The sequence below is a fragment of the Oncorhynchus mykiss genome, chromosome 14, assembly GCF_013265735.2.
Source record: "Oncorhynchus mykiss isolate Arlee chromosome 14, USDA_OmykA_1.1, whole genome shotgun sequence".
Lineage (NCBI taxonomy): Eukaryota > Metazoa > Chordata > Actinopteri > Salmoniformes > Salmonidae > Oncorhynchus > Oncorhynchus mykiss.
Window position 1 is genome coordinate 10950716 of NC_048578.1, and position 25351 is coordinate 10976066.

A 25351-nucleotide genomic window follows, 5' to 3' on the forward strand; every position below is an offset into this window, starting at 1 on the left:
CATTCTTTGGGAATCTCAGACGACACAAAAGAGAGTTTGAACAGGCTAGTGACAGGGGTTGCAACAATTTCGGCAGATAATTTTTAGAAAGAAAGGGTCCAGATTGTCCAGACCTTAACTCTAACCTTAACCTAAGTCTCATAACCTGATGCGGAAGAGCCAACTTATACTTGATCCGAAAATGTTGTCGGAGACTCTGTATGGAGGTGATGCAATCGAGGGGACTTCAGAGCTCAGTGCCGCATGGCTGTGGGCCCCAAATTTTGTAACAATGCAGAGGGCTCTGTGTAGCTCCGTGTTGACATAATTGTTTTGATAGTAGGTGGAGGCGGGAGGTCCTGTGTAAACACAAACTCACTTCCTTGACAACATCCTTCGCAACAGCTCTGAGCTTTGCTGCAAAGCGCAAGAAGCATGAATGCTCTTACTTCTGCAGAGGCCCTATAACTGTAAATGCTGCACGGCCAATGCAGATGTCAGATTTACCATGTAATGCCTTTAAATTCTTCAAACCTGTTACGAAAAAGTCAATTCCGGTTGTAGCTGTACACATTCTAGTCAGAACCCATCTTTATTTATGCCAATATAAGCGCAAATAGAACAATACAACTTTGATATAAGTATTTTGCTAATAGTTAGTGCTATCTGGAATCCTTAAGACGTCTCTACCATGGATTCTAACCTTAACCACTACCTAACTTTAACCTTATCCATTTTTTTATTTGTGTGTTTTTATTTATTTATTCATTTTATTTTATATTAACAAACAAATATCAACAAACAAAAGAGGAATAGCCACATGCAAACAAACATACATAAAAGCAATTTATATTGCCAGGAATCCTAAACAAACTAATTACATTAATTAATAATACAAGTTAATTACCTTTTTGTTTTTCATTTTAGTTAAAGTAGTGCCAAGTTGCTGAAATTCAAATTCATCACATGTTAGGTTTTGAATTAGCAATATGCATTTGCGAATATGAAATTTACCTAATATTATTAGCAGTATAATTAAATATACTTAAACTTTATCAATGTCAGTATTTCTTAAATAAATAATTATATTTTACCTGAAGTATTTTAAATATGAACTCCAATAAGGGGTAACGTCAGAGTTGGGACGTCCCAAGGTTGCCAGATAGCCAAATGGTTATCCACGCTGCCACGCAGGCAGAGAAGGAGACCAATAATAGGTTAAGGTAATGTAAAAGGGGCGGGTTCTACGAAGGCCCAGCGTACGTATGTAGGTGAAGTTTGGGCTTTTTAAATAGTTTATATTTTATTCCATGAGTAACTAGGTTATAGTGTTATCAATCTTTTAAATATAAATGTGTACGTTGAAATATGTTATTCTACTTTAATTAACTGTCAATTGTTCTCACAGAAATGGTGGCAAAAACTAACCATCTCTCAGTTAGCTAGCACACATTAGCGAACTAGCAAGAGAAACCAGCACTAGCTAGCTAGTGACGTTAGTGTACACCATTGAAAATAGCTAGTTCATTAACGTTACTGGATGTGAAGATCCAGCAACGTATGAAGGAGCGTTGCAGGCCGTTATCAAACCAGAATATTGTGTTTCTATTTTTGAACAGCTGTTTACAATGGACCTTCCACAGCATGGTTACAGAGCAAGTGGTAAGTAACGTTAGTTACAGCTAAAATGTTCTCTGGAGCTAGCTAGAGTTAGGCAAGCAAGGCTGTCATTGCATCATGCTACAGGTTGAATACTCAGTCACTTTTAGAGTCTCATAATTGCTTTGGGACTCAGTATTGTCATGCTTCACCATAGTTGAGGAACCCCGGCTCAACTCCATTCTCTTATATGGATGCTGAGTTGGGTTTTCATGACTGGTCGCGGAATTTGCTAGCAACAACATTGAGTCACCATCAGTCGATTCTGAAAACGCTTAACGGTATATGTTTGTTCTGTACAAGTGCGTTCCTTCCGCGGGGTGCCGAAATTAATACTTAAAATAATAACTTTTAGCGAATACAACCACCGATTTTTTTTCTTTTTTTTCCCGTTGACGTCCCAATGATCCCGGTTTGCATTGAAACAATTTAATCTAGTTTAGGTAGTATGAGCAACGAGGAAAATGTCGATTGTATTCGTTAAAAGTATGAATTTCGACACCTCGCGGAAGGACCGAAGTTGTACAGGTATGGTGACTAAATGTTGTTGCTAACAGATCCAGAGACCAGTCCTCAACTTAACTTCGCCTCTATATAAGAGAACGTTTATACATTGTGAAATAATAGTGAAGACATCAACTATGAAATAACACAGAATCATGTAGAAACCAAAAAAGTGTTAAACAAATCAAATAGCCACCCTTTGCCTTGATGACTGCTTTGCACACTCTTGGCATTCTCTCAACCAGCTTCACCTGGAATGCTTTTCCAACAGTTTTGAAGGAGTTCCCACATATGCTGAGCACTTGTTGGCTGCTTTTCTGTCACTCTGCAGTCTGACTCATCCCAAACCATTTCAATATGGTTGAGGTCGGGGGATTGTGGAGGCCAGGTCATCGGATGCAGCACTCCATCACTCTCCTTCTTGGTCAAATTGCCCTGACACAGCCTGGAGGTGTGTTGGGTCATTGTTCTGTTGAAAAACAAATGATAGTCCCACCCGTTCACTCACACCGCATCTCACAGACATGGCGGTTGGGTCCAAAAATCTCCCACACATTTCCACTGGTCTAATGTCCATTGCTCATGTTTCTTGGCCCAAGCAAGTCTCTTCTTATTGGTGTCCTTCAGTAGTGGTTTATTTGCAGCAATTTTACCATAAAGGCCTGATTCATGAAGTCTCCTATGTTGATGTTGAAGATGTGTCTTTTACTTGAACTCTGTCTGACACATTTATTTGGGCTGCAATTCCTGAGCCTGGTAACTCCTAATGAACTTTCATCATAGCACTTGATAGTTTTTGTGACTGTACTTGAAGAAACTTTCAAAGTTATTGAAATATTCTGGATTGACTGACCTTTGTCTTAAAGTAATGATGGACTGTCATTTCTCTTTGCTTATTTGAGCTGTTCTTGCCATATTATATAGACTTCATCTTTTACCATATAGGGCTATCTTCTGTATACCACCCCTACCATGTCACAACACAACTGATTGGCTCAAACGCATTAAGAAGGAAAGAAATTTCACAAATTAACAAGGCACACCTGTTAATTGAAATGCATTCCAGGTGTCTACCTCACGAAGCTGGTTGAGAGAATGCCAAGAGTGTGCAAAGCTGTCAAGGCAAAGGGTGGCTACTTTGAAGATTATAAAATGTATTTTGATTTAACACTTTTTTTGGTTACTACATGATTCCATATGTATTATTTCATAGTTTTGATGTCTTCACTATTATTCTACAATGTAGAACATGGTAAAAATAAAGAAAAACCTGGAATGAGTATGTGTCCAAACTTTTGACAGGTAGTGTCATTTTTCACATTTATTATCAATACAAATTATTTCTGATATGACGTCATACAATACTACAGAGGGACACATCTCCATCTCATTTCATCCCTCTGTAGCAAAGCCAAGAGCTCGTGCAGGTCCCCACACCGGGGACCCTCTCCTCTTTGCAGATACCAGTTCTGCAGCGCCACCAATGAACAATCAGGGTTATTACACTCCTGGATACAACATTGGAGGGGCTCCAGTCGGAGGACCAGAGGATGCTGGGGTCAACAACCTGTTTGCTGACCCAATGGCCAGTGCAGCCATGATGTATGGCTCTTCCCTGGCCAACCAGGGAAAGGACATTGTTAACAAGGAGGTTAGAGAATCACAGAGGCTGGTCTCATTTTCATTAGGATGATGGTTACATTCCAAAAAACTAGCAGCTGAATGCACTAAAGTTGCTGCAGGTACAGTGCCTTCGGAAAGTATTCAGACCACTTTTTCCACATTTTGTTACCTTACACCCATATTCTAAAATGGATTAAATGAAACAATTTCCTCAGCAATTTACACCCACTACCCCATAATAACAAAGTGAAAACACATTTTTTGCTAATTTATAAAAAATAAATAAAAACGTATACCTTATTTACGTAAGTATTCAGTCCCTTTCTATGGGACTTGAAATTGAGCTCAGGTGCATCCTGTTTCCATTGATCATCCTTATGATGTTTCTACAACTTGATTGGTGTCCACCTGTGGTAAATTCATTTGATTGGACATGATTTGGAAAGGCACACCTGTCTATATAAGGTCCCACAGTTGACAGTGCATGTCAGGGCAAAAAACAAGCCATGAGGTCTAAGGATTTGTCCCTAAAGCTCTGAGACAGGATTGTGCCGAGGCACAGATCTGGGGAAGTACGCAAAAAATGTCTGCAGCATTGAAAGTCCCCAAGAACACAGTGGCCTCCCATCATTCTTAAATGGAAAAAGTTTAGAACCACCAAGACTCTTCCTAGAGCTGGCCACCTGTCCAAACTGAGCAATCGGGGGAGAAGGGCCTTGGTCAGGGAGCTGACCAAGAACCCGATGGTCCCTCTGACAGAGCTCCAGAGTTCCTCTGGAGATGGGAGAACCTTCCAGAAAGACAACCATCTCTGCAGCACTCCACTAATCAGGCCTTTTTTGGTAGAGTGGCCAGATGGAAGCCGCTCCTCAGTAAAAGGTACATGACCTCCCGCTAGCAGTTTGCCAAAAGGCATGTAAAGGACTCTGATGAAACCAAGATTGAACTCCTTGGCCTGAATGCCAAGCATCACATAGGAGGAACCTGGCACCACCCCTACGATGAAGCATGTTGGTGGCAGTATCATGCTGTGGGGATGTTTTTCAGTGGCAGGGACTAGGAGACAAGTCAGGATCGAGGCAAATATGAACGGAGCAAAGTACAGAGATCCTTGAACACCCCAGTCTGAGGTCCTGAGCAGGTTAAGGTTCACCTTCCAACAGGACAATGACCCTAAGCACACAGCCAAGACATCGAAGGAGGGGCTTCGGGACAAGTCTCTGAATGTCCTTGAGTGGCCCAGCCAGAGCCCGGACTTGAACCTGATCGAACATCTCTGGAGAGACCTGAAAATAGCTGTGCACCGACGCTCCCCATCCAACCTGACAGAACTTGAGAGGATCTCCAGAGAAGAATGAGAGAAAATCCACAAATAGATGTTTGCCAAGCTTGTAGCGTCATACCCAAGAAGACGCGAGGTTGTAATCACTGCCAAAGGTGCTTCGACAAAGTACGGAGTGAATGGTCTGAATACTTATGTAAATGTGATATTTTCGTTTTTATTTTTTATAAAAAAACAGTTTTTGCTTTGTCATTATGGGGTATTGTGTGTAGATTGATTGAGGGGGAAACTTACACAAAAAAAAATCAATTTTAGAATAAAGCTGTAACCTAACAAAATGTGGAAAAAGTCAAGGGGTCTGAAATACTTTCCGAAGGATCCTTTCAGATCAACTCAGGATGAGGTTTTATGAAAATGCTTCAGCCAAATATGGATAAAGATAGGATTGTTAGGGTTAGCCTGCATCTGTTCCTTTGGCTCAGTTTGTGCCTGATGGAGCCCACTGTTTACCTTTTCCATAGTTTGTTCCTTAGCATTATGAAACATTTCTCTGTCAGTCTCTTGATGCTGGATGAGACTGCGCCAACAGTCTTTGACAGAGAATTTCATTTGCGCAATCTCACTCTTCAGATCAGCAGGTACGTGTCTGTGAACAAGCTGAAGTACTTCTTTGCCGTCGATTCCAAATATGTAATGAAGAAACTACTGCTCCTCGTGTTCCCGTACACACATCAGGTAATGAAGTCATTTTATTACACCAAACACACCATATCACGGCCTTACACTTGATGTTCCACAGCGTATGATACCCAACAGCACTGTAGCACACACTGGTGTGTCATGGAGATGGTCTCGGCGTTCCACCTTCGTCTCGTCTCATGTTCTCTTGCGCCTATCAAATAGTAAAGGCCTCCAAACAAGATAATCACTCGGCTAGCACTGGTGTGTTTTGATGTGGATGTCACACAGAAGATTACAGATGTAGAAGGGACGGCTGCATTTGTGTTTCATCAATGTTTTATATTAACAAGCCTGATCAGTTTCCACACATGTTCCATACTCAGACTTAGAGAAATTGTTAGACATTCTGTGACCTGATTAAATGTTAGGTTCAGCAAAAACTATATGGCTTCTCTATGAGGTGTAAATATATTGCACATATTGTAATGTCAATAGGACTGGGAAGTTCGTTACCACAGGGACACTCCTCTCACACCCAGGCATGATGTGAATGCGCCTGACCTATACATACCTTGTAAGTTAATTTTATGATATCAGAAAGATGTTGAATATCATTCATCCTTCATGACGGAATCTTTTGAATTGGAATACACACTCTGAATTGTTTTGTTTGTTACTGTATTGTTTTTCAGCAATGGCTTTCATCACCTACATTTTGCTAGCTGGGATGGCCCTTGGCATTCAGAAGAGGTTACTTCAACTACTTTTTCTTTACATCTGTACAAACATGGCCAAGCAAATACAGTGGGGCAAAAAAGTAGTTAGTCAGACACCAATTGTGCAAGTTCTCCCACTTATAAAGATGAGAGGCCTGTAATTGTCATCATAGGTACACTTCAACTATAAAAAATCCAGAAAATCACATTGTAGGATTTTTAATGAATTTATTTGCAAATTATGGTGGAAAATAAGTATTTGGTCAATAACAAAAGTTTCTCAATACTTTTATATACCCTTTGTTGGCAATGACAGAGGTCAAAGTTTTCAATACGTCTTCACAAGGTTTTCACACACTGTTGCTGGTATTTTGGCCCATTCCTCCATGCAGATCTCCTCTAGAGCAGTGATGTTTTGGGGCTGTTGCTGGGCAACACAGACTTTCAACTCCCTCCAAAGATTGTCTATGGGGTTGAGATCTGGAGACTGGCTAGGCCACTCCAGGACCTTGAAATGCTTCTTACAAAGCCACTCCTTTGTTGCCCGGGCGGTGTGTTTGGGATCATTGTCATGCTGAAAGACTCAGCCACGTTTCATCTTCAATGCCCTTGCTGATGGAAGGAGGGTTTCACTCAAAATATCACGATACATGGCCCCATTCATTCTTTCCTTTACACGGATCAGTCGTCCTGGTCCCTTTGCATAAAAACAGCCCCAAAGCATGATGTTTCCACCCCCATGCTTCACAGTAGGTATGGTGTTCTTTGGATGCAACTCAGCATTCTTTGTCCTCCAAACACGACGAGTTGAGTTTTTACCAAAAAGTTATATTTTGGTTTCATCTGACCGTATGACATTCTCCCAATCTTCTTCTGGATCATCCAGATGCTCTCTAGCAAACTTCAGACGGGCCTGGACATGTTCTGGCTTAAGCAGGGGGACACGTCTGGCACTGCAGGATTTGAGTCCCTGGCGGCGTAGTGTGTTACTGATGGTAGGCTTTGTTACTTTGGTCCCAGCTCTCTGCAGGTCATTCACTAGGTCCCCCCGTGTGGTGCTGGGATTTTTGCTCACCGTTCTTGTGATCATTTTGACCCCACGGGGTGAGATCTTGCGTGGAGCCCCAGATCGAGGGAGATTATCAGTGGTCTTATATGTCTTCCATGTCCTAATAATTGCTCCCACAGTTGATTTCTTCATACCAAGCTGCTTACCTATTGCAGATTCAGTCTTCCCAGCCTGGTGCAGGTCTACAATTTTGTTTCTGGTGTCCTTTGACAGCCCTTTGGTCTTGGCCATAGTGGAGTTTGGAGTGTGACTGTTTGAGGTTGTGGACAGGTGTCTTTTATATTGATAACAAGTTCAAACAGGTGCCATTAATACAGGTAACGAGTGGAGGACAGAGTAGCCTCTTAAATAAGAAGTTACAGGTCTGTGAGAGCCAGAAATCTTGCTTGTTTGTAGGTGACCAAATACTAATTTTCCACCATAATTTGCAAATAAATTCATTAAAAATCCTACAATGTGATTTTCTGGATTTTTTTTTCCATTTTATCTGTCATAGTTGAAGTGTACCTATGATGAAAATTACAGGCCTCTCTCATCTTTTTAAGTGGGAGAACTTGCACAATTGGTGGCTGACTAAATACTTTTTTCCCCCACTGTATATGATTTCTGTAATGTTACAGATACTGTGTTAATGAAATTAATACATTGTATTTGTCTCTATTTGTATATTAATCAACAAACTAAAGTTCTTCCCTCATTATTATTGTCTCTTCTTCAATGGCAGGTTCAGTCCAGAAGTCCTTGGTCTGTGTGCCAGCACTGCTTTGGTGTGGGTCGTCATAGAGGTCTTGGTCATGTTACTGTGTCTCTACATTCTCTCTGTTCACTCTGACTTGTCCATTTTTGACCTCTTTGCATACAGTGGATACAAATATGTGGGGTAAGGGCTCCAATAGATCTACATTCTGTAAGATATATTTTTTTAACCTCAAGTTGTTACATTTGTTCACACATTACTGTGATACCTCTTTTTTTTAGCATGATGATTCTTTGTTTTAGAATGATTTTCACAGTGCTGGGTGGTCTGCTGTTTGGCAGTGATGGGTACTTCGTGGCTCTCACTTGGTCATCTTGTGCTCTTATGTTTTTCATTGTAAGTACTTCAGAACTCTGGAACTGTTTCAGATATTGTATTACCTAGTAATGCATGCTTAATGCAAGATAGTAGGCAAGTTGACATGGTTTAATTAGTTTATTTTACTTTAAACGTTAAGACTAAACTGCATTTTGATCACCACATCAGGTCCGCTCTCTCAAAATGAAGATTCTGTCGTCTTTCTCCCATAACTCCATGGGGGCTGGGGCGACAGCCAAATCAAGACTCCGCCTGTACATCACCGTGGCCTCCGCAGCCTTTCAGCCAATCATTATCTACTGGCTCACCTCGCATCTGGTCAGGTGACCTGGTACAGGGTCTGACCCTGAGGGTCATTAGTATCGAACTAAAAAAAACAACATGTTGATGCTTTCTACAAACTTGGCTCTTGCGAGTGTCATTTACCTACATACCAGCTCATCTGCCAGGGAAAGCGGGATGATGGATATCGAGCTGTATCTTGTGTTCAGCTTGTGGGTTAAAGCTTAAAATGAACATTTTAGTTTTTACTTCTGTAGGTGAGACTTTTGTATGCAAGACATCACTTGCATACAAAAACAGTGTTTTTACAGACAGTCATTTTTGGCCACCTTATTTATAAAGAAAGAAGGGCTTTGTGTTCATGAAATTTGAATTTATGGTTATGAATAAACCTTTGTCACACTCCAGTTCTTCCTCTAAAGTTTCCTGCGTATGTTGTCCGTTTGGGCTTACCAGAAATGTTGCAATGTGGTTAAATGGAAAATGATTGAGATATTTATTTTTTTATTTTACCAGGTAAGTTGACTGAGAACACACTCATTTACAGCAACAACCTGAGGAATAGTTACAGGGGAGAGGAGGGGGGACTTGGAGGATGTGCGATCAGTGCCCTCTTCTGCATTTTAACCTTCTCTGTTAATCCCTCCTTTTTATTATTTATCTAAACTTTGTGGAGCATGAACAAGTTTTATTATTTTTGTAAAAATAAAATAGGATATAATTTTATCCATGCCTCTGTCATTTTGATAACTGAATGTAATGTTTAAAAGGAAACAATGTCTGTCACTCAGTTGGATCATCCTGAATTTAGGGGCTCCCTTCGTGACGCATCGGTCTAAGGCACTGCATCACAGTGCTAGAGGTGTCACTACAGACTCTGGTTTGATTCCAGACTGTATCACAACCGGCTGTGATTGGGAGTCCCATAGGGCAGCGCACAATTGGCCCAGCGTCGTTAGGGTTTGGCTGAGGCAGGCCGTCCGTTGTAAATAAACATTTTGTTAACTGACTTGCCTAGTAAAATAAAGAATTTGTTGGCAAAAGACAGAACTGTATCTTTAAGGCGAGAACGCGCAGGCGGCGTGAAATCTACAAAGCGTCCTTTTGGTTTCCAAGGGAACCCTGGAAGAGATCGCGGATAGTCGGGAATTAGATTTAGATTCTTTGTATGGTTCTCGGACAATATTTTAAACCGTTGAATGGGAGATTTAGCATGACTCAAGCCTTTTACTAATATCCCCTGACAACTATTTACGTTGCTTTATAGGTAAGACATGCATTGTCTATTTTTATTCTCAAGTATTTCTGCTCCAGAGGGGTATTTGACAAAAGACTGCTTGACTGATGGTGCTAAATGTAACTTTATATTCTACCGCCATTTTCCGAAGTATGAGCACATTGAGCAGCTTTGTTGAGCACCATGAGACTTTATGGGCAGAATGTTCAATTTACCCTTATGAAAAGAAGTTGTTTTCCAATCAAAAGGATTTTATGAATGCACCTGTCCAATGCCTATTTGCTAGCTGTCTGAATGCGAGTAACTTAGTTTAGCTAAATAATTTATCCGTTACAGAAGTGAAATGGGGAGGACTTTGTTAAGACTTTTGTCTTAATCTTTAACTTGTTAGCTAATGTATTTTTTTTACTCTTACCAAGGTAAGAGGTAAGGTTATTTGTGCAGGGAGTGCACAGTGAAGTTTTTGAAGAGCGATTGTTTGGTTGTTGTTTTATTCAAAAGGTGATTCCCAACCTTTTTTGGTTACTGTACCCCGAATCACATTTTGCTCAGTCCGGAGTACTTCCTCGTGTGCATTTTACCATGGTCTTTTGAGTCTTCCCAAGTACAACAAGGGGAGGGAAGTACGGCCCGCCGGGCACTTCAACCTGGCCCGCAATAAAAAACATATATACCGCTTTTTTTTCTCCACAATTTCGTGGTATCCAATTTAGTCTTGTCCCATTTCTGAAACTCCCGTACGGATTCGGGAGAGCCGTGCGTCCTCCGAAACACAACCCAGCCAAGCCGCACTGCTTCTTGACACAATACACGCCAGCCGCACCAATGTGTCGGAGAAAACACCGTACACCTGGCGACAGTGACAGCGTACATGCGCCCGGCCCACCACAGGACGACGCGCAGCCTCACGGGTCTCCCAGTCACGCCAGCTGTGACACAGCCTAGGGTCGAACCCGGGTCTGTAGTGACGCCTCAAGCACTGTGATGCTGTGCCTTAGACCGCTGTGCCACTCGGTACCCCCTCCAGGGGTGCATGTACTCCAGGTTGGGAACCAGTAGACTGATCTGGTCTACCATCTGATCTGCTAAGGCTATTATAAATTGGGTTTGTCTACATTTTTCTAATTGTGTAAATGCATTGCCATCAACTTGAGCTGAATTTTTCACCATGCCATTGAAATAATGTTTGTCTGCTCTGCTTTGCCCATCAGATCAACTATTGAATGAGTGTATAAGAAGTCTGCTGCTGGTAGAGAGATGGAGAGTGACTCTCACACACTGCCACTCCTCCCTATATCTCTTCCTTATCCCGCCACTCTCTACCACTGCCTGCCTTTCTCTTCCTCTCTTTTGCAAACTTCTTCCACTGTTCATGTTTCACTCCCTCTGTCTCCTCTATCGATCCCGCCATCCCCTACTTCACTTTGTCCCACAGCCCCAGCTTCAGTTCACCTCAAGTCTCAACCTCTCTCCCCTCTTTTACACACATTGTCCCCACCTTTGTTTCTTGATGGACAAAACTTACACTGCATAAACTCTCTAACCACATCTGACGAAGATGACTTGACCTGCCTCAACTGGCTGCATCAAAGAGGCAACTTGCTTCCCCTGCAGCCCCTGCCCAAAACAACACCACTGCCTCAGCTGGAGCCCCAGGATCCCATACCTACCCCACACCTTCCTCCCTCTCCATCCAAGCCCCCTTACTCCTTTAGTAGTCTAATCTTCATGGCGATAGAGGACTCGCCAGACAAGAGACTCCCAGTAAAGGGTATCTATGAATGGATAGTGAACAGCTTCCCCTACTACAGAGCAGCACCTGGGGGATGGAGAAACTCTGTTCGACACAACCTGTCTCTGAGTAAGAGCTTCCGTCGGATTCACAGGGACAAGAGCCAGGTGAGATGTGTTCACTGGTTTTCAATGTGTCAGTTTGCATGGTCTAGATTTTGGTTTGAAATTATGGTGTTTAGTGATATTGAAGATTGTGTATGATTTATTTTTCAGTTTGTGGGGAAGGGCTCACTGTGGTGTGTGTGTCCAGAATATCGACATGCTCTTCTGGAGGTGCTCAGGAAAGCGCATTATTACCACAGCACCAACAGTAACTTACTAAACAACCCTGCGTTGTGAGTATGAACAAACACGTTTGCAGTTTAGTTCAGTGTTAAATATCATGACCAATTTGCCCAAAGACTTGTTGGTTAATGAATGTCAGTTAATGATATGTCTTACAGTAGTAGACTTATCACAGCCCAGTCAGAACCTTACCAGTAGTCCAACTAACTGTATTTGTCATCCCTCTCTGTCCTGTGTGTCTGTGGAGCAGGTTGGAGGGAGCTGATTACGAAGTATCAGTGTGTGACACTGTGGAGATCTCAGGTTAGCCCTCCTCCATCACTAAGCATGTCAGCCTCTTAGATCTTGATAACCATGCTGAACTTTGGGGTAAACTACAGCCCTTGACAGTATTGTAATGCCTCTTACAAATGTTTTTTTTAAGATGTCAGTTTCCTCTTAATTTTTCATTCATAGTTTAATCTAAATACTTATTTTCAATTGAGGAACAATTGATCTATCTATTACTCCTTAACTCGTCTGCCGATTTTTTTTCTTTTTTTTTTCTCCCCCAATCCTTTCTCTGCATTGTTGCATGGTTGGTGAGTTTGTGTGCTGTTGTCTTGACAACAAGCTTCTATTGCCTTGGCAACCTATAGCCATAGCAACACGCTGGCTCAGTTCTTTATGTCACTCTCTTTTAGTGCAGCGCTTATGTAAAACTGGTTTTGGCCAAGGCCAGTAACTCCCTACATTCCACTTAGATTGTCTACAGGTAATGTAGTGATGGGTGGAAAAAATTGATAGTTATATTTTGCAATGTTATTTTGGATGATTTGTGTTTATATATGAGTACCAGTCAAGTTTGGCCACACCTACTCATTCCAGGGTTTTTCTTTATTTTTACAATTTTCTACATTGTAGAATAATAGTAAAGACATCAAAACTATGAAATCAAACAAATGGTATCATGTAGTAATCAACTAATCAAAATGTATTTGAGATTTGAGATTCTTCAAAGTAGCCACCCTTTGCCTTGATGACAGCTATGCACACTCTTGGCATTCTCTCAACCAGCTTCATGAGGTAGTCACCTGGAATGCATTTCAATTAACAGGTGTGCCTTGTTAATTTGTGGAATTTATTTCCTTAATACATTTGAACCAATCAGTTGTGTTGTGAGAAGGTAGGGGTGGTTTACAGAAGATAGCCCTATTTGGTAAAAGATCAAGTCCTTATATTATGGCAAGAACAGCTCAAATAAGCAAAGAGAAACGACAGTCCATCATTACTTTAAGACACGAAGGTCAGTCAATCTGGAACATTTCAAGAACTTTTAAAAAGTTTCTTCAAGTGCAGTTACAAAAACCATAAAGAGCTATAATGAAACTGGCTCTCATGAGGACCGCCACAGGATTGGAAGACCCAGAGTTACCTCTGCTGCAGAGGATAAGTTCATTAGAGTTAACAGCCTCAGAAATTGCAGCCAAAATAAATGCTTCCCGGAGTCAAGTAACAGACACATCTCAACATCAACTTTTCATAGGAGACTGCGTGAATCAGCCCTTCATGGTTGAATTGCTACAAAGAAACCACTACTAAAGGACACCAATAAGAAGAAGAGACTTGCTTGGGCCAAGAAACACGAACAATAGACTGGTGGAAATCTGTCCTGTGGTCTGATGAGTCCGAATTTGATATTTTTGCTTCCAACCGCTGTCTATGTGAGATGCAGATTAGGTGAACAGATGATCTCCGCATGTGTGGTTCCCGCCGTGAAGCATTGAGGAGGAGGTGTGGGGATGCTTTGCTGGTGACACTGTCAGTGATTTATTTAGAATTTAAGTCCCACTTAACCAGTATGGCTACCACAGAATTATGCGTTACGCCATCCCATCTGGTTTGTGCTTAGTGGGACTTTCATTTGTTTCCCAACAGGACAATGACCCAACACACCTCCAGGCTGTGTAAGGCCTATTTGACCAAGAAGGAGAGTGATTGAGTGCTGCATCAGATGACCTGGCCTCCACAATCACCTGACCTCAACCCAATTAAGATGATTTGGGATGAGTTGGACCGCAGAGTGAAGGAATAGCAACCAACAAGTGCTTAGCATATGTGGGAACTCCTTTAAACTGTTGGAAAAGCATTCCTGGTGACTACCTCAAGGTGCTGGTTGAGAGAATGCCAAGAGTGTGCAAAGCTGTCAATGCAACGGGTGGCTACTTTGAATAATCTAAAATATATTTTTTAATTTACCTTGTTTTTGGTTACTACATGTGTTATTTCATAGTTTTGTGTCTTCAATATTTTTCTACATTGTAGAAAATAGTCAAAAATAAAGAAAAACCCTTGAATGAGTAGGTGTGTCCAAACTTTTGACAGGTGAGATAAACAGTACCAATCTAAGCACAATATCCCATAATGACAGAGTGAAAACGTGTTTTAAAAAAATTGGGCAAATTGATTGAGAATGAAATACAGAAATATATTTTTTCCATAAGTAATAACACCCCTGTGTCATACTTTGAGGGGATTACAGCTTTGAGTTGTCTTGGGTATGTTTGTATCAGCTTTGCACATCTGGATTTGGGGATTTTATCCCATTCCTCCTTTCAGAGTTTCTCAAGCTCTTAAGTTAGAAGGGGAGTGGTGGTGAACAGCAATCTTCAAGTCTTTCCATAGATTTTCAATATGATTCAAGTCTGGGATTTGGCTGGACCACTCAAGGACTTTAACATTATGTTTCTTAAGCTATTCCAGCGTTGCTTTGGCTGTATGCTTGGGGTCATTGTCCTGTTGGAACTTAGACTGGGGTGAAGATTTAAGGTCGTTTGCACTCTGAAGCAGGTTCTCATCAAGGATTTGCCTGTATTAGGCTCTATTCATTGTTCCCTCTATCCTTACCAGTCTCACAGTCCCTGCCGCTGAATAGCATTCCCCGCTTTGCATTCAGGCCAAAGAGTTCCATCTTAGTCTCATCAGACCAAATATTTTTTTGCTTTGAGTCTTCCTTTTTGCAAACTCTAGGCAGGCTGACATGTGCCTTTTTCTTAGGAGTGGCTTCCGTCTGCCCACTCTCCCAAAAATCCCAGATTGGGTGAAGTGCTGTAGAGACTGTTGTCCTTTTTGTGGGTTCTCCCTTCTCAGCCAATTAACTGTGTAGTTCTTCTTTCCCAGTTCCTTGGTTGGATGGCCAGCTCTAAGCAGAGTCTGTGTAGTTCAATATTGTTTTCCATTTTCCAATGATGGAGACCACTGAGCTCTTGGAAACCTTCAACTCTCTAGAAATAGTTGTATACCTTTCCCCAGATGGATGCCTCATCACAATTCTATCTCAGAGATCTACGGAAAGTTCCTTGGACTTCCTGGTGTAGTTTCTGCTCTGACATACACTGTCAACTGTGGGACCTTTATATAGACAGGTATGTTTCTTTCTAAATCTGTAGATCAGTCTAATGTCCACCACGTGCCAGGTCCAGAAGTGACCCAGCATCCTCTTGGGCCTCAGCATCTTATTTACATAAGTATTCAGACCCTTTGCTATGAGACTCGAAATTGAGCTTAGGTGCACCCTGTTTTCATTTATCATCCTTGAGATGTTTCTACAACTTGATTGGAGTCCACTTGTGGTAAATTCAATTGATTGGACATGATTTGGAGAGGCACACAGCTCTCTATATAAGGTCCCACAGTTGGCAGTGCATGTCAGAGCAAAAACCAAGCCATGAGGTCGAATGAATTCTCCTCAAAGCTCAGAGACATGATTGTGTAAAGAGACAGATCTGGGGAAGGGTAACCAAACATTTCTGCAGCATTGAAGGTCCCCAAGAACACAGTGGCCTCCACCATTCTTAAATGGAAGAAGTTTGGAACACCAAGACTCTTCCTAGAGCTGGTCACCTGGCCAAACTGAGCAATCGGGGGAGAAGGGCCTTGGTCAGGGAGGTGACCAAGAACCCAAGGGTCAGTCTGATAGAGCTCCATAGTTCCTCTGTGGAGATGGGAAAACCCTCTAGAAGGACAACCATCTCTGCAGCACTCCACCAATCAGGCCTTTATGGTAGAGTGGCCAGACGGAAGACACTCCTCAGTAAAAGGCACATGACAGCCCACTTGGAGTTTGCCAAAAGCCCCCTAAAGGACTCTTAGACCATGAGCAATAAGATTCTCTGGTCTGATGAAACCAAGATTGAACTCCTTGGCCTGAATGCCAAGCGTCATGTCTGGAGGAAACCTGGAACCATCTCTACGGTGAATCATGGCGGTGGCAGCATTATGCTGTGGGGATGTTTTTCAGTGGCAGGGACTGGGAGACTAGTCAGGATTGAGGGAACAATGAACAGAGAAAAGTACAGAGAGATCCTTGATGAAAACCTGCTCCAGAGCACTCAGGACCTCAGACTGGGGCGAAGGTTCACCTTCCAATCGGACAACGACCCTAAGCACAATGCCAAAACAACGCAGGATTGGCTTCAGGAGAAGTCTCTGAATGTCCTTGAGTGGCCGAGCCAGAGCCCTGACTTGTACCCGATCAAACATCTCTGGAGAATAAGGCTATCTCATTTTAGAATAAGGCTGTAACGTAACTTTAATGTGGAAAAAGTCAAGGGGTCTGAATACTATCCGAATGCAATGTTTTGTGAGGAACATGTTTGGAACATCAAATTTCAATAAAATGCAGAATTGAATCACAATACATATATAATTGTGAAAATTGCAATTGTATCATTACCTTAGTATCATGATAATATCATATCGTGAGGTCCCTAGCAATACCCAGACCTACTGTAATCTCTTTAAACTGTTCAATTGTTCTACTGTATAGGACACTTATAAACAATTGCACATCAACCACATGGATGTTGATGTGCCACATTTTTCAATGTGCAGTATACAAACTATTTTGGTTCTCTCACACAGATTCCCATTGTCAAACTCTCCTCCTCTCCTCCCACTCTACCCCAGCCTTGACCTTAGACAACCCACCTCTCTCCTTATATCCACTTTGCCCTCTAACCCCTGACCATGAGGAGATGGTCAACATGGAGGCAATGGAATATGAGGAAGAGGTTGGTGAGGAGATGGAGAAAGACCCCCTGTCAGACAGTGGCTACATAGAGTTACACTACTACCAGTATCACCAGTACCAGTATCTGGTCCTGCCCGGGGACACTGAACTGGATCTGGAGACCGTAGAGATCCTGCAGCTGGATGCTGAGGCCCAAGAGGCTGCTGGGTCACTTCTGGACCTGGCAGGGGGTGGACATTAGACTGATCTACAGATAAGGACATGCAGTGTGGTCTAAACAAATAAGGAGATTATGTGTAACCTGAGTAATATAAATTGGCAATACGTTGCTGTGTGCTGACATTTTGACACTGCCTGAGATTTGATTTGCTGTCATAAAGTGATATACTGTAGCTACTATGATTGCACATCCAAGCCACCTTACCTGATGCATGTAAACACATTTAAGCCACTCGCCACACTCATTGACATATACCAGACATTGGCGTATGCTTTTGGTATAAATTGAGGAGGAAAAATATTGACGCTGTACTGATAAGAATCAATGCCTCTATATTTTTATGGAATACAACAGATGAATGATAACATGAGAAATCTACTGCCAATTAATCCACTCTCAGATTCAGGGGACAAATAAATGTATGTTCAATTCTGAATCCTGAATCTGATTTTATAATAATCTCTACCAAGTGCATCTTTTATTGAACACCTATTATTGTGCAGAATTTATTTTATAGGCTATGTCTATGTTTAGAAAGAAACATTAGACATTTGTCATTCATTCAACTCTTTTTTTTTTCATTTCATAATTGTATTAACAATAAAGCACCAAATTCTTCTAGGAACTGTTCATATTTTTTTTGTGTTCAAACGTTTTATCATGCACACCTTTTTCAAATACTTTATGGGAATCTATCAAGGAATCAAATATTTATATATTTTATATTTCTAAAGATCTTTGCATTCCTTGGATTCAATGTGCAGACTGACACCCCTAATTAGTGGGGAGACATTTGACTGGAAATAACAAGTAACCGAAATAAATGCACATTTTTATTTGTGTCCGTCTAGGTATTATGTTAAGAGCCAAAGCGCAAGATTAACATGTTGAAAAAATCATAGCTATGTAGGAAAGACGATTTTGGGTGTGGTGTTGATGGCATAACCACACTTTATATTCCGCGTTCGTAGCACTTCGATAAAACTACATTTGCCATCATCATTAGCGTAACTGTTATTGCCTGGAGGATCTTTGTAAATGTAGTTTAACTACTTCCCTGGATTACACCATTGATCAACACTAAAACTACAAGGCGATCGGACACGGAAGTGACAATTCGTAGTTGGAAAGTTTTCATGGTTGCAGTGTTGTTATTTTTCTGACTCATAGCTATCTAGCTTGTTCCTGTGAAATTCGCTCATTTGGGATACCAAAGGTAAAACAGTGTTTCAGTTAATAAATCACGACTGTTCATGAACAGTAAAATGTCGTTAACAATTGTAAGAATGTTTATGTTAGCTAGTTGCTTTTTTCGGCGAGCTAAAAGCATCGCTAATTTGAGCGTGCGGTCAGTTACGTTAGCTAAAATATTGTACTATGCCGTGTCAACTAGCTAGATTGCTGAATAATTTCACTTGCCAACTAATGCCCTCAATGTATCAAATTGTTATTGGTTTAGAGTAGGCATAAACTGTTGTCTAGACTGGTAGTAGTATAAAAGGAGTGTGAAATTGTTTGTGCCTTTCTCTGTACTGTTAGCTAGTTACACAGATAAGCGAAACCTGTTTCAGTCATGCATATGCCTTTGTTACTCTGTACACTGCCTGTCAGACAGTCATGGTACCACACCTTCAGAGCACCGGTCATAATTGCTAATTGACTATCTTGTCTATGACGGGAGTAATGTAATAGTGTGTGAACACATTCATTTTAGTCTGAACTAAGAATGTCTAGTAAGGTGGGATATTGATCTAGCTTCCAACCAGGTAAGGAATTGAAATGTTGTGTTGATTGATATAGCCCTATTGGCCTTTTCCCCACCTTTCAGCAAGGGTGGCTACTAGCACTGCAACAAAGAGCCTCATTGAGAGGGCTAAAGGAATCTCCGCGTGGATGTGGAGCGTGCATTAGCTCTCAGCAGGGTTGATGTATCACACATTATTTAGACACAGTCCTGCACATAGACCAACATTGTCTAATGATTTAAAGAGTATCTCTATGAATCATTTTTCATTGGGTTTTCCTCGTGGTGGAGGGGGGGGGGGAAATAACATTTCTATGCTATTCTGTCTTTCAGGGCCTCAGTTTGAGCTTGAATTGTTTATACAAGGAGTGAGATGACATGTCCAAATATAATGGCATAAGTTACCAGAGTTGTAATACCCAGTAGTTATACAGTATCATCAGCGTTGATATCAGCTTGATGTGAGACAGGCCTACATCTAACTGGCACTAACATGAAACAATTCACGCCTCAGATAAGTACCTACATATAAGTCAAAATGTCATGTCTGTCCCGTCACCCACAGGGAGCGATGGGCAGTGAGCCAGGTCCAGTCCAGATTGTGACAGTGTGCAAGAAAGATCACTCCTTTGCCTTGGATACAGAGGCTTTAGGACGGGTTCTGCTTGCACCGGAGGTTCGGGATAAACATGTGGTGGTGCTCTCGGTGGCCGGGGCCTTCCGGAAAGGCAAGAGCTTCATTCTGGACTTCATGCTCCGCTACATGTACAGGAAGGTCAGTGTTTCTGAAAATGGAACATGTACAGCCACACTTGGTTCAAAGTTCAGTATGTCATTTGTTTTATGTCACATACCATCTTTCCCTGTGACGTGAATTGTTTCCTGATATCAGACTTAATCCCAGGGCTGCTGACCAGTCAGTAATGTGTAGCGACGTCTGTATTCCTCCAGAAGCATGGTGAGGAGTGGCTGGGTCAGGAGGATGAGCCCCTGACTGGGTTTAAATGGAGGGGGGGCTCAGAGCCAGAGACCACCGGCATTCAGCTGTGGAGTGAGGTCTTCCTGGTGGAGAAGAGTGATGGGATGGAGGTACTGACTCCAACATTCAAAACTATGCTCCTTGGAATGATTGTGCAAAAAATGTATATGTGCATTGGAACACAAAAGTATGCAAATTGTAATGTTTGTGTTGGTATAATGCATTTGATTGATGCATTGATTTCTGCCCTCGATAGGTGGCAGTATTACTGATGGACACCCAGGGTGCATTTGACAACCAATCCACCGTGAAAGATTGTGCCACAATCTTTGCCCTCAGTACCATGACCAGCTCAATACAGGTGGTCTGCTATGCACTCATGTAATTTGTTGTAATTGGTGTTACTTTTTAAAATCATGTATGTAATGTGGTTGTGATTGTTTCTCTCTTGCAGATCTACAACCTCTCACAGAACATTCAGGAAGATGATCTGCAGCAGCTGCAGGTCCGTCTTCCTCAGCAGTAACATGTTTGCCTGGCTGAAACGACAGACTCTTGCTAACTCGATTCTCGGGAGACACTGTAATGTTCCGATAATGAAAGGGGCTGTGCTCTTACAGTGGTTGGTTCTCTGGGTCTCTCACTGAAACACACACAGCCCTCCAGCCCCACCACCTTCCATTGCAACTATTTGTTTTTCAAATCCAAGCAGCAAGAGGACTCAATCAGCTTGATTGCTCAAAACTGAGTTCTAAAACTACTGTAAATGTTGGACTCAATGAGAGTTAAAAAATAAACAGGGTATTCAGACCCAACAGTGTGTACACAGCTCCCATTGTGCCACATGGTCTGGTGTCAGACAGACTAACATGTTCTACCTGTTCCACAACCTGAGAGCATTGCTCCCCAAAGGCATGGAAATATCAGGGAATTAAAAAACCTGACACGGGTTTTGGATATCAATGTGCTCATTCAGAATCAGAGAATTTGAATGTACCTAAAGTAAATTTTTGTCATTTATTATTTGATTTCCTATCCTAATCCTCCTGGGTGTCCATCCTACACCAATGCATAATGAAGGACATCCTTTATGTTCTGTCTTCTTCCAGCTGTTTACAGAGTATGGACGCCTCGCCATGGATGAAATCTTCCTGAAGCCATTTCAGGTATGAGAACCAAAAGTCTTATAAATACAAAGCAATTGGTTATTAAGAATCTTAGACCAATCATCTTTAAGTTCCTTTTGACTTTGCTTGCTGCTTAGGGTATAATATTTTCTAACTAAAAGTGCATTATTATATGTGCCTTGTTTTTAATTATATTGGTCGCTCCATTCTCCCATTTTCTCAGTCTCTGATGTTCCTAATCAGGGATTGGAGCTTTCCCTATGAATATAAATATGGTCTGAAGGGAGGCAGTGAGTTCCTTGATAAACGTCTACAGGTACTAGACCCTTTTTAGGGTACCATTTAATGTTGTTGGTGCTGCACTGTGTAAGATGAGAGAGTACATTTTGCCAGGTTTAAGTGTGCATTGGTGATAGTAACCAGTATTTGTGATGTTGTGCAGGTGAAAGAGACCCAGCATGAGGAACTACAGACAGTGAGGGAACACATTCATTCCTGCTTCACCTCCATCAACTGTTTTCTGCTACCACATCCTGGGTTGAAGGTGGCCACCAGCCCCGCTTTCAAGGGCCAGCTTAGTGGTATGGTTGCTCCTTGTCCATCTTGTTAATCCATCTAATGGTATCCACCTGAGTGTCTGAGGAAGGAACTTAATCGGTTTCAAACCTGTGTTAGATGTGGCTCCAGAGTTTAAAGAGGAGCTACGCAACCTCATCCCCACACTGCTGCATCCAGACAACCTGGCTGAGAAAGAGATCAACGGCAACAAAGTCACCTGCAGGGGCCTCCTGGAGTTCTTCAAGGTGAGACTGTTTTTTTAGCCCTCTGAGGTTCCTGACTGCCAGGTTTGTATCATTGTTGTGTTTGACAGTGGAATGTTTGATTTCAGGCATACATCAAGATCTACCAGGGTGAAGACCTACCACACCCAAAGTCCATGCTGCTGGTACACACCCATTTATCACTTAGATTTCAGCATTACACCTCTTTGAGAGATGTAATGTAAATGCTGTATTGCTCTTCCAACAGACAAGTTCATATTTGAGGTTCTTAAGTCTTGAGTTTTTGTTGAATGTCACTAGTCCACTGCCAGTAAATGTACATTGCATCTCTCTCACACAAGGCCACAGCAGAGGCCAACAACCTGGCAGCCGTGGCGGCAGCCAAAGACCAGTATTACAAGAACATGGAGAAGGTGGGTTTGTGTTCTTGGCAAAGAAATCTATGTGCATTTTTTTCATCTGAAAGAAAAATTCCTCTTTACTCTTAAGGCCTTGCATTCTGTATTAATCTCTCTATCGTCCTAAAGGTCTGCGGGGGAGACCTTCCCTATGTGGCTCCTGCCTCTCTGGAGGAGAAGCACCACTTCTTCCTCCAGGAGTCCCTCCATGTCTTCTCCTCCACTAAGAAGATGGGAGGACAGGAGTTCTGTGACCGCTACCAAGACCAGCTTGAGGCCGAGTTGGTAGAGCTGTGGCAGTCTTTCAGAAAGCACAATGAGGTAAGAGAGACTGACTCACAACCCAGTGGTATCACTTGGCACCAGATCAATTTTTGTCAGTAAACATTTTATTTTCCATTTTAAATTTACTGTGGATACATAAAAGGTAGAATTATTGAAGTTCAGTTTACAGATAAACATTTTGATTAATATTTTATTTCTCTTTGAAAGTCAAAGAATGTCTTCACTGCATTCCGGACGCCTGCAGTGCTGTTTGTCCTTGTGTGCTTCCTGTACGTGCTGTCAGGGCTATTGCTCTTCATCGGCCTGGCTACCATTGCTTTTGCATGTGACTGTGTCTTGGGCCTGGCCATGGTCGCCATGCTCACCTGGGCCTTCATACGCTATTCGGGAAAATACCGGGGGCTGGGGGGAGCCATCGACCAGACAGCAGGTGTCATACTGCAGCAGGTGAGAACATCTTTTGAATTGTAGGTGTGGGTGAGACATGAGACAAGGCCCATTACAGTTGGTGCACAGAGTGTGCCGTTGGACTGTAAAAAAAATAATAGCTAAGCATAGTTGTTTGAACTTTTGGTAAGAATCAAAATGTCCTTAGAAGTAATTCAAGTACCCTTATTTAAATGTTTCATTCAATGCAATTTAATGATGTCCTTTTCTTTCAGGCCACGGTGGTGTTGAATAAGTCGAGGCCAGCGGTGGCTAAGATGAAGAAATCCAGCTAGATGGCCTCTTTATCTCATAGCAATACAACACGCACACATCCCAGCACTAAAGCCTTACCATGCTATCACATGGAACCGACATATAGCACTGACAAGGTGCAGTTACAACACCAACACATGATTACAATGGCAGTGGGAGGTCAACATAATGCACATACACCAGCATCTTTTCAATCGCACAATTTTACACTACATCACTCTATCTACATCAAGAGACCATAGTCTTACAGAGTATCTGGGGCAAAGGTGCATTATCTCATACCCATGGGGTTGTTTAATCCTCTGGACCTGTTTTTAACACTGACTGACACTGCCATTCGCACACTCCTCCTTGTCTGTAAAGACAACCCAGTGATGTTTACTTAGACACCCTAGACCCAAGTAATGCATTGTTATTGGACATGCCATGGATTTCAATGCATCATAATCTATGTATCCTTTGTGACCGATGCTTATTACTAAGAGGCTTGCATGGAGGCTTTTAAGTCAAATTAGACTTGAGCAATTTATCCTCCTGATGGAATTTACCTATGCTGTGCTGTAATGGGGTATACATGTAGCCAGATCTTCTTGACTTTATGCTGGTTTCTTTGTACCTCTCTGTGGCCTTGTGCACATTCCATCCCATTCCCAGTTTTGCAGCATGCTCCTTATTTGCCTTCTCCTTATCCATGTCAGGGATTCCTTGTTGTACTGTTTTTGCTTTTGTGTTTTATCCTACTGTAATAGCTCTCATTTTATGTTTTTACAAGCCCACTTTAGAGGCACCACTTCTCCCTTGTAACTTGACCAAAAATGTCTTGCGTTACTTCTGAAATTGAATGGTTGGTTGAGAAACGTTAGTTAAGTGGCACTTACTTGATGAATGAATGCTCCAAAGATGTTATATGTAAGATTTTGCTATACAGAGGATCACTTGAAATTAGATTGTGATCATTTGAGAAAATATCTGGATTAGATTAACTGGTTTGTGTGTAAACAAGTGATGGGTAATATGAGGCCCTTGGTCACCTGTCAGCCAAAGAATTACCCATAAGCATAGGGGTACAATGAAAGGCAAAAGACCTTGCTTGTCCTCAGAATCCAGATAATTATACATAGTTCTAAAAGTTGTATTGTCTCTGACTTTCTTTTTGCACATTCCATGTCTGTGTTCCATTCCATTGTTGAGGCAAACAATTGGAGGCGTTTTCCGCATTTACTATTGCACTCTCCCTCCTCTCTGTACTGTTACTTTTTAACTCATTCAACAAATAAAAATATACATTACAGTAGATGCATGAAATTCATTGCTTTTTTTTTTAAATCATCTTTTGCAATATTGTTTTGTGGCCTTGGTAACTATGTTTTTATTTACAATTTTTAGAATAAGTATTGCTTAAGCCAAATAAAATGCAAAAGACCTGTAAGTTTGGTTGAGTTCTTGACTAGTTCGTATACCTATTTCACTATAAATTGAATATATATACCTATGTCAAGCCAAAAACATTTTTCATTAAATTATTCTGGTGTTCCTTTTACTGATAGGGTCAGTATGGAATGGATATAGGCCTACAGATGATTGATGACATTATTGATATTATGAAGATAGCAATCTTATTGCAGTAGGGTTATTGAAGCAGGGTTATTGAATTAATTCATAGGGTGGGCGTGCCAAAGGACAGGTTTTTGTGTTGTACACTGCTTCGTTGTAACCGAATGAAAAGGGGTTATTATCCATTCATACTCCAGTGGCGGAGCCGTTCCCTCTTTTTATTTTGTCTTTGTCCCTCCTACTTCCCCCCTCTTGCTGTCACTCTTTTCTATGCTCCACAATGCTGCTCCCACCAGTATGTACTGCGCAGTGAAATTTGCTATAGCGAAAATCATGTCCTTGTTTCCTTATATGGTGATCGGC

At 41.7% G+C, this 25351-nt stretch overlaps 3 protein-coding genes across 10 annotated transcripts; all 3 read left to right on the forward strand.

Moving 5' to 3' along the window:
* The first annotated feature begins 1151 nt into the window (after positions 1–1151).
* On the forward strand, positions 1152–9277 carry LOC110488784 (protein YIF1A). 4 transcript variants are annotated; one of them, XM_036942938.1, is made up of 9 exons: positions 1152–1202; positions 1599–1641; positions 3549–3793; positions 5678–5782; positions 6224–6302; positions 6421–6478; positions 8238–8393; positions 8513–8606; positions 8757–9277. In XM_036942938.1, exons 2-9 carry the CDS (start codon positions 1608–1610, stop codon positions 8913–8915), a joined length of 930 nt encoding a protein of 309 aa, XP_036798833.1. In that variant the 5' UTR covers positions 1152–1202; positions 1599–1607; the 3' UTR covers positions 8916–9277. The 4 variants fall into 4 exon arrangements, with proteins under 4 accessions (XP_036798833.1, XP_021416843.2, XP_036798831.1 ...); XM_021561168.2 differs by having other exon boundaries at positions 1176–1246; XM_036942936.1 differs by lacking the exon at positions 1152–1202 and adding an exon at positions 1221–1250.
* A 312-nt stretch (positions 9278–9589) lies between these two features.
* Positions 9590–18035, forward strand: LOC110488783 (forkhead box protein N2). Of its 3 annotated transcripts, none has more exons than XM_021561166.2 (5): positions 9590–11212; positions 11319–12006; positions 12115–12236; positions 12437–12489; positions 17089–18035. In XM_021561166.2, the coding sequence occupies exons 2-5, from the start codon at positions 11365–11367 to the stop codon at positions 17436–17438; spliced, it is 1167 nt and encodes a 388-aa protein (XP_021416841.2). In that variant the 5' UTR covers positions 9590–11212; positions 11319–11364; the 3' UTR covers positions 17439–18035. The 3 variants fall into 3 exon arrangements, with proteins under 3 accessions (XP_021416841.2, XP_021416840.2, XP_021416842.2); XM_021561165.2 differs by having other exon boundaries at positions 9590–10137; XM_021561167.2 differs by having other exon boundaries at positions 9590–12006; positions 17134–18035.
* Positions 18036–18370: 335 nt separating this feature from the next.
* Positions 18371–24863, forward strand: LOC110488781 (atlastin-3). 3 transcript variants are annotated; one of them, XM_021561159.2, is made up of 14 exons: positions 18371–18633; positions 19727–19936; positions 20116–20250; positions 20397–20501; positions 20595–20645; positions 21250–21306; positions 21491–21583; positions 21710–21848; positions 21943–22070; positions 22157–22213; positions 22391–22462; positions 22577–22768; positions 22940–23179; positions 23395–24863. In XM_021561159.2, the coding sequence occupies exons 2-14, from the start codon at positions 19733–19735 to the stop codon at positions 23452–23454; spliced, it is 1533 nt and encodes a 510-aa protein (XP_021416834.2). In that variant the 5' UTR covers positions 18371–18633; positions 19727–19732; the 3' UTR covers positions 23455–24863. The 3 variants fall into 3 exon arrangements, with proteins under 3 accessions (XP_021416834.2, XP_021416833.2, XP_036798830.1); XM_021561158.2 differs by having other exon boundaries at positions 18380–18633; positions 20113–20250; XM_036942935.1 differs by lacking the exon at positions 18371–18633 and adding an exon at positions 19029–19183 and having other exon boundaries at positions 20113–20250.
* The last annotated feature ends 488 nt before the right edge of the window (positions 24864–25351 follow it).

Excerpts from the sequence above, each read along its gene's own strand:
- LOC110488784 (XM_036942938.1), top strand. The coding sequence starts at position 1,608 with ATGGACCTTCCACAGCATGGTTACAGAGCAAGTG. Across the intron at positions 8,394-8,512 it reads AGTGGATACAAATATGTGGG|AATGATTTTCACAGTGCTGG; the intron begins GTAAGGGCTCCA and ends TCTTTGTTTTAG. Across the intron at positions 8,607-8,756 it reads GTGCTCTTATGTTTTTCATT|GTCCGCTCTCTCAAAATGAA; the intron begins GTAAGTACTTCA and ends TCACCACATCAG.
- LOC110488783 (XM_021561166.2), top strand. The coding sequence starts at position 11,365 with ATGGAGAGTGACTCTCACACACTGCCACTCCTCCCTATATCTCTTCCT. Across the intron at positions 12,007-12,114 it reads TTCACAGGGACAAGAGCCAG|TTTGTGGGGAAGGGCTCACT; the intron begins GTGAGATGTGTT and ends TTTATTTTTCAG. Across the intron at positions 12,237-12,436 it reads TTACTAAACAACCCTGCGTT|GTTGGAGGGAGCTGATTACG; the intron begins GTGAGTATGAAC and ends TCTGTGGAGCAG.
- LOC110488781 (XM_021561158.2), top strand. The coding sequence starts at position 19,733 with ATGGGCAGTGAGCCAGGTCCAGTCCAGATTGTGACAGTGTGCAAGAAA. Across the intron at positions 20,251-20,396 it reads AGAAGAGTGATGGGATGGAG|GTGGCAGTATTACTGATGGA; the intron begins GTACTGACTCCA and ends TGCCCTCGATAG. Across the intron at positions 21,307-21,490 it reads TCTTCCTGAAGCCATTTCAG|TCTCTGATGTTCCTAATCAG; the intron begins GTATGAGAACCA and ends CCATTTTCTCAG.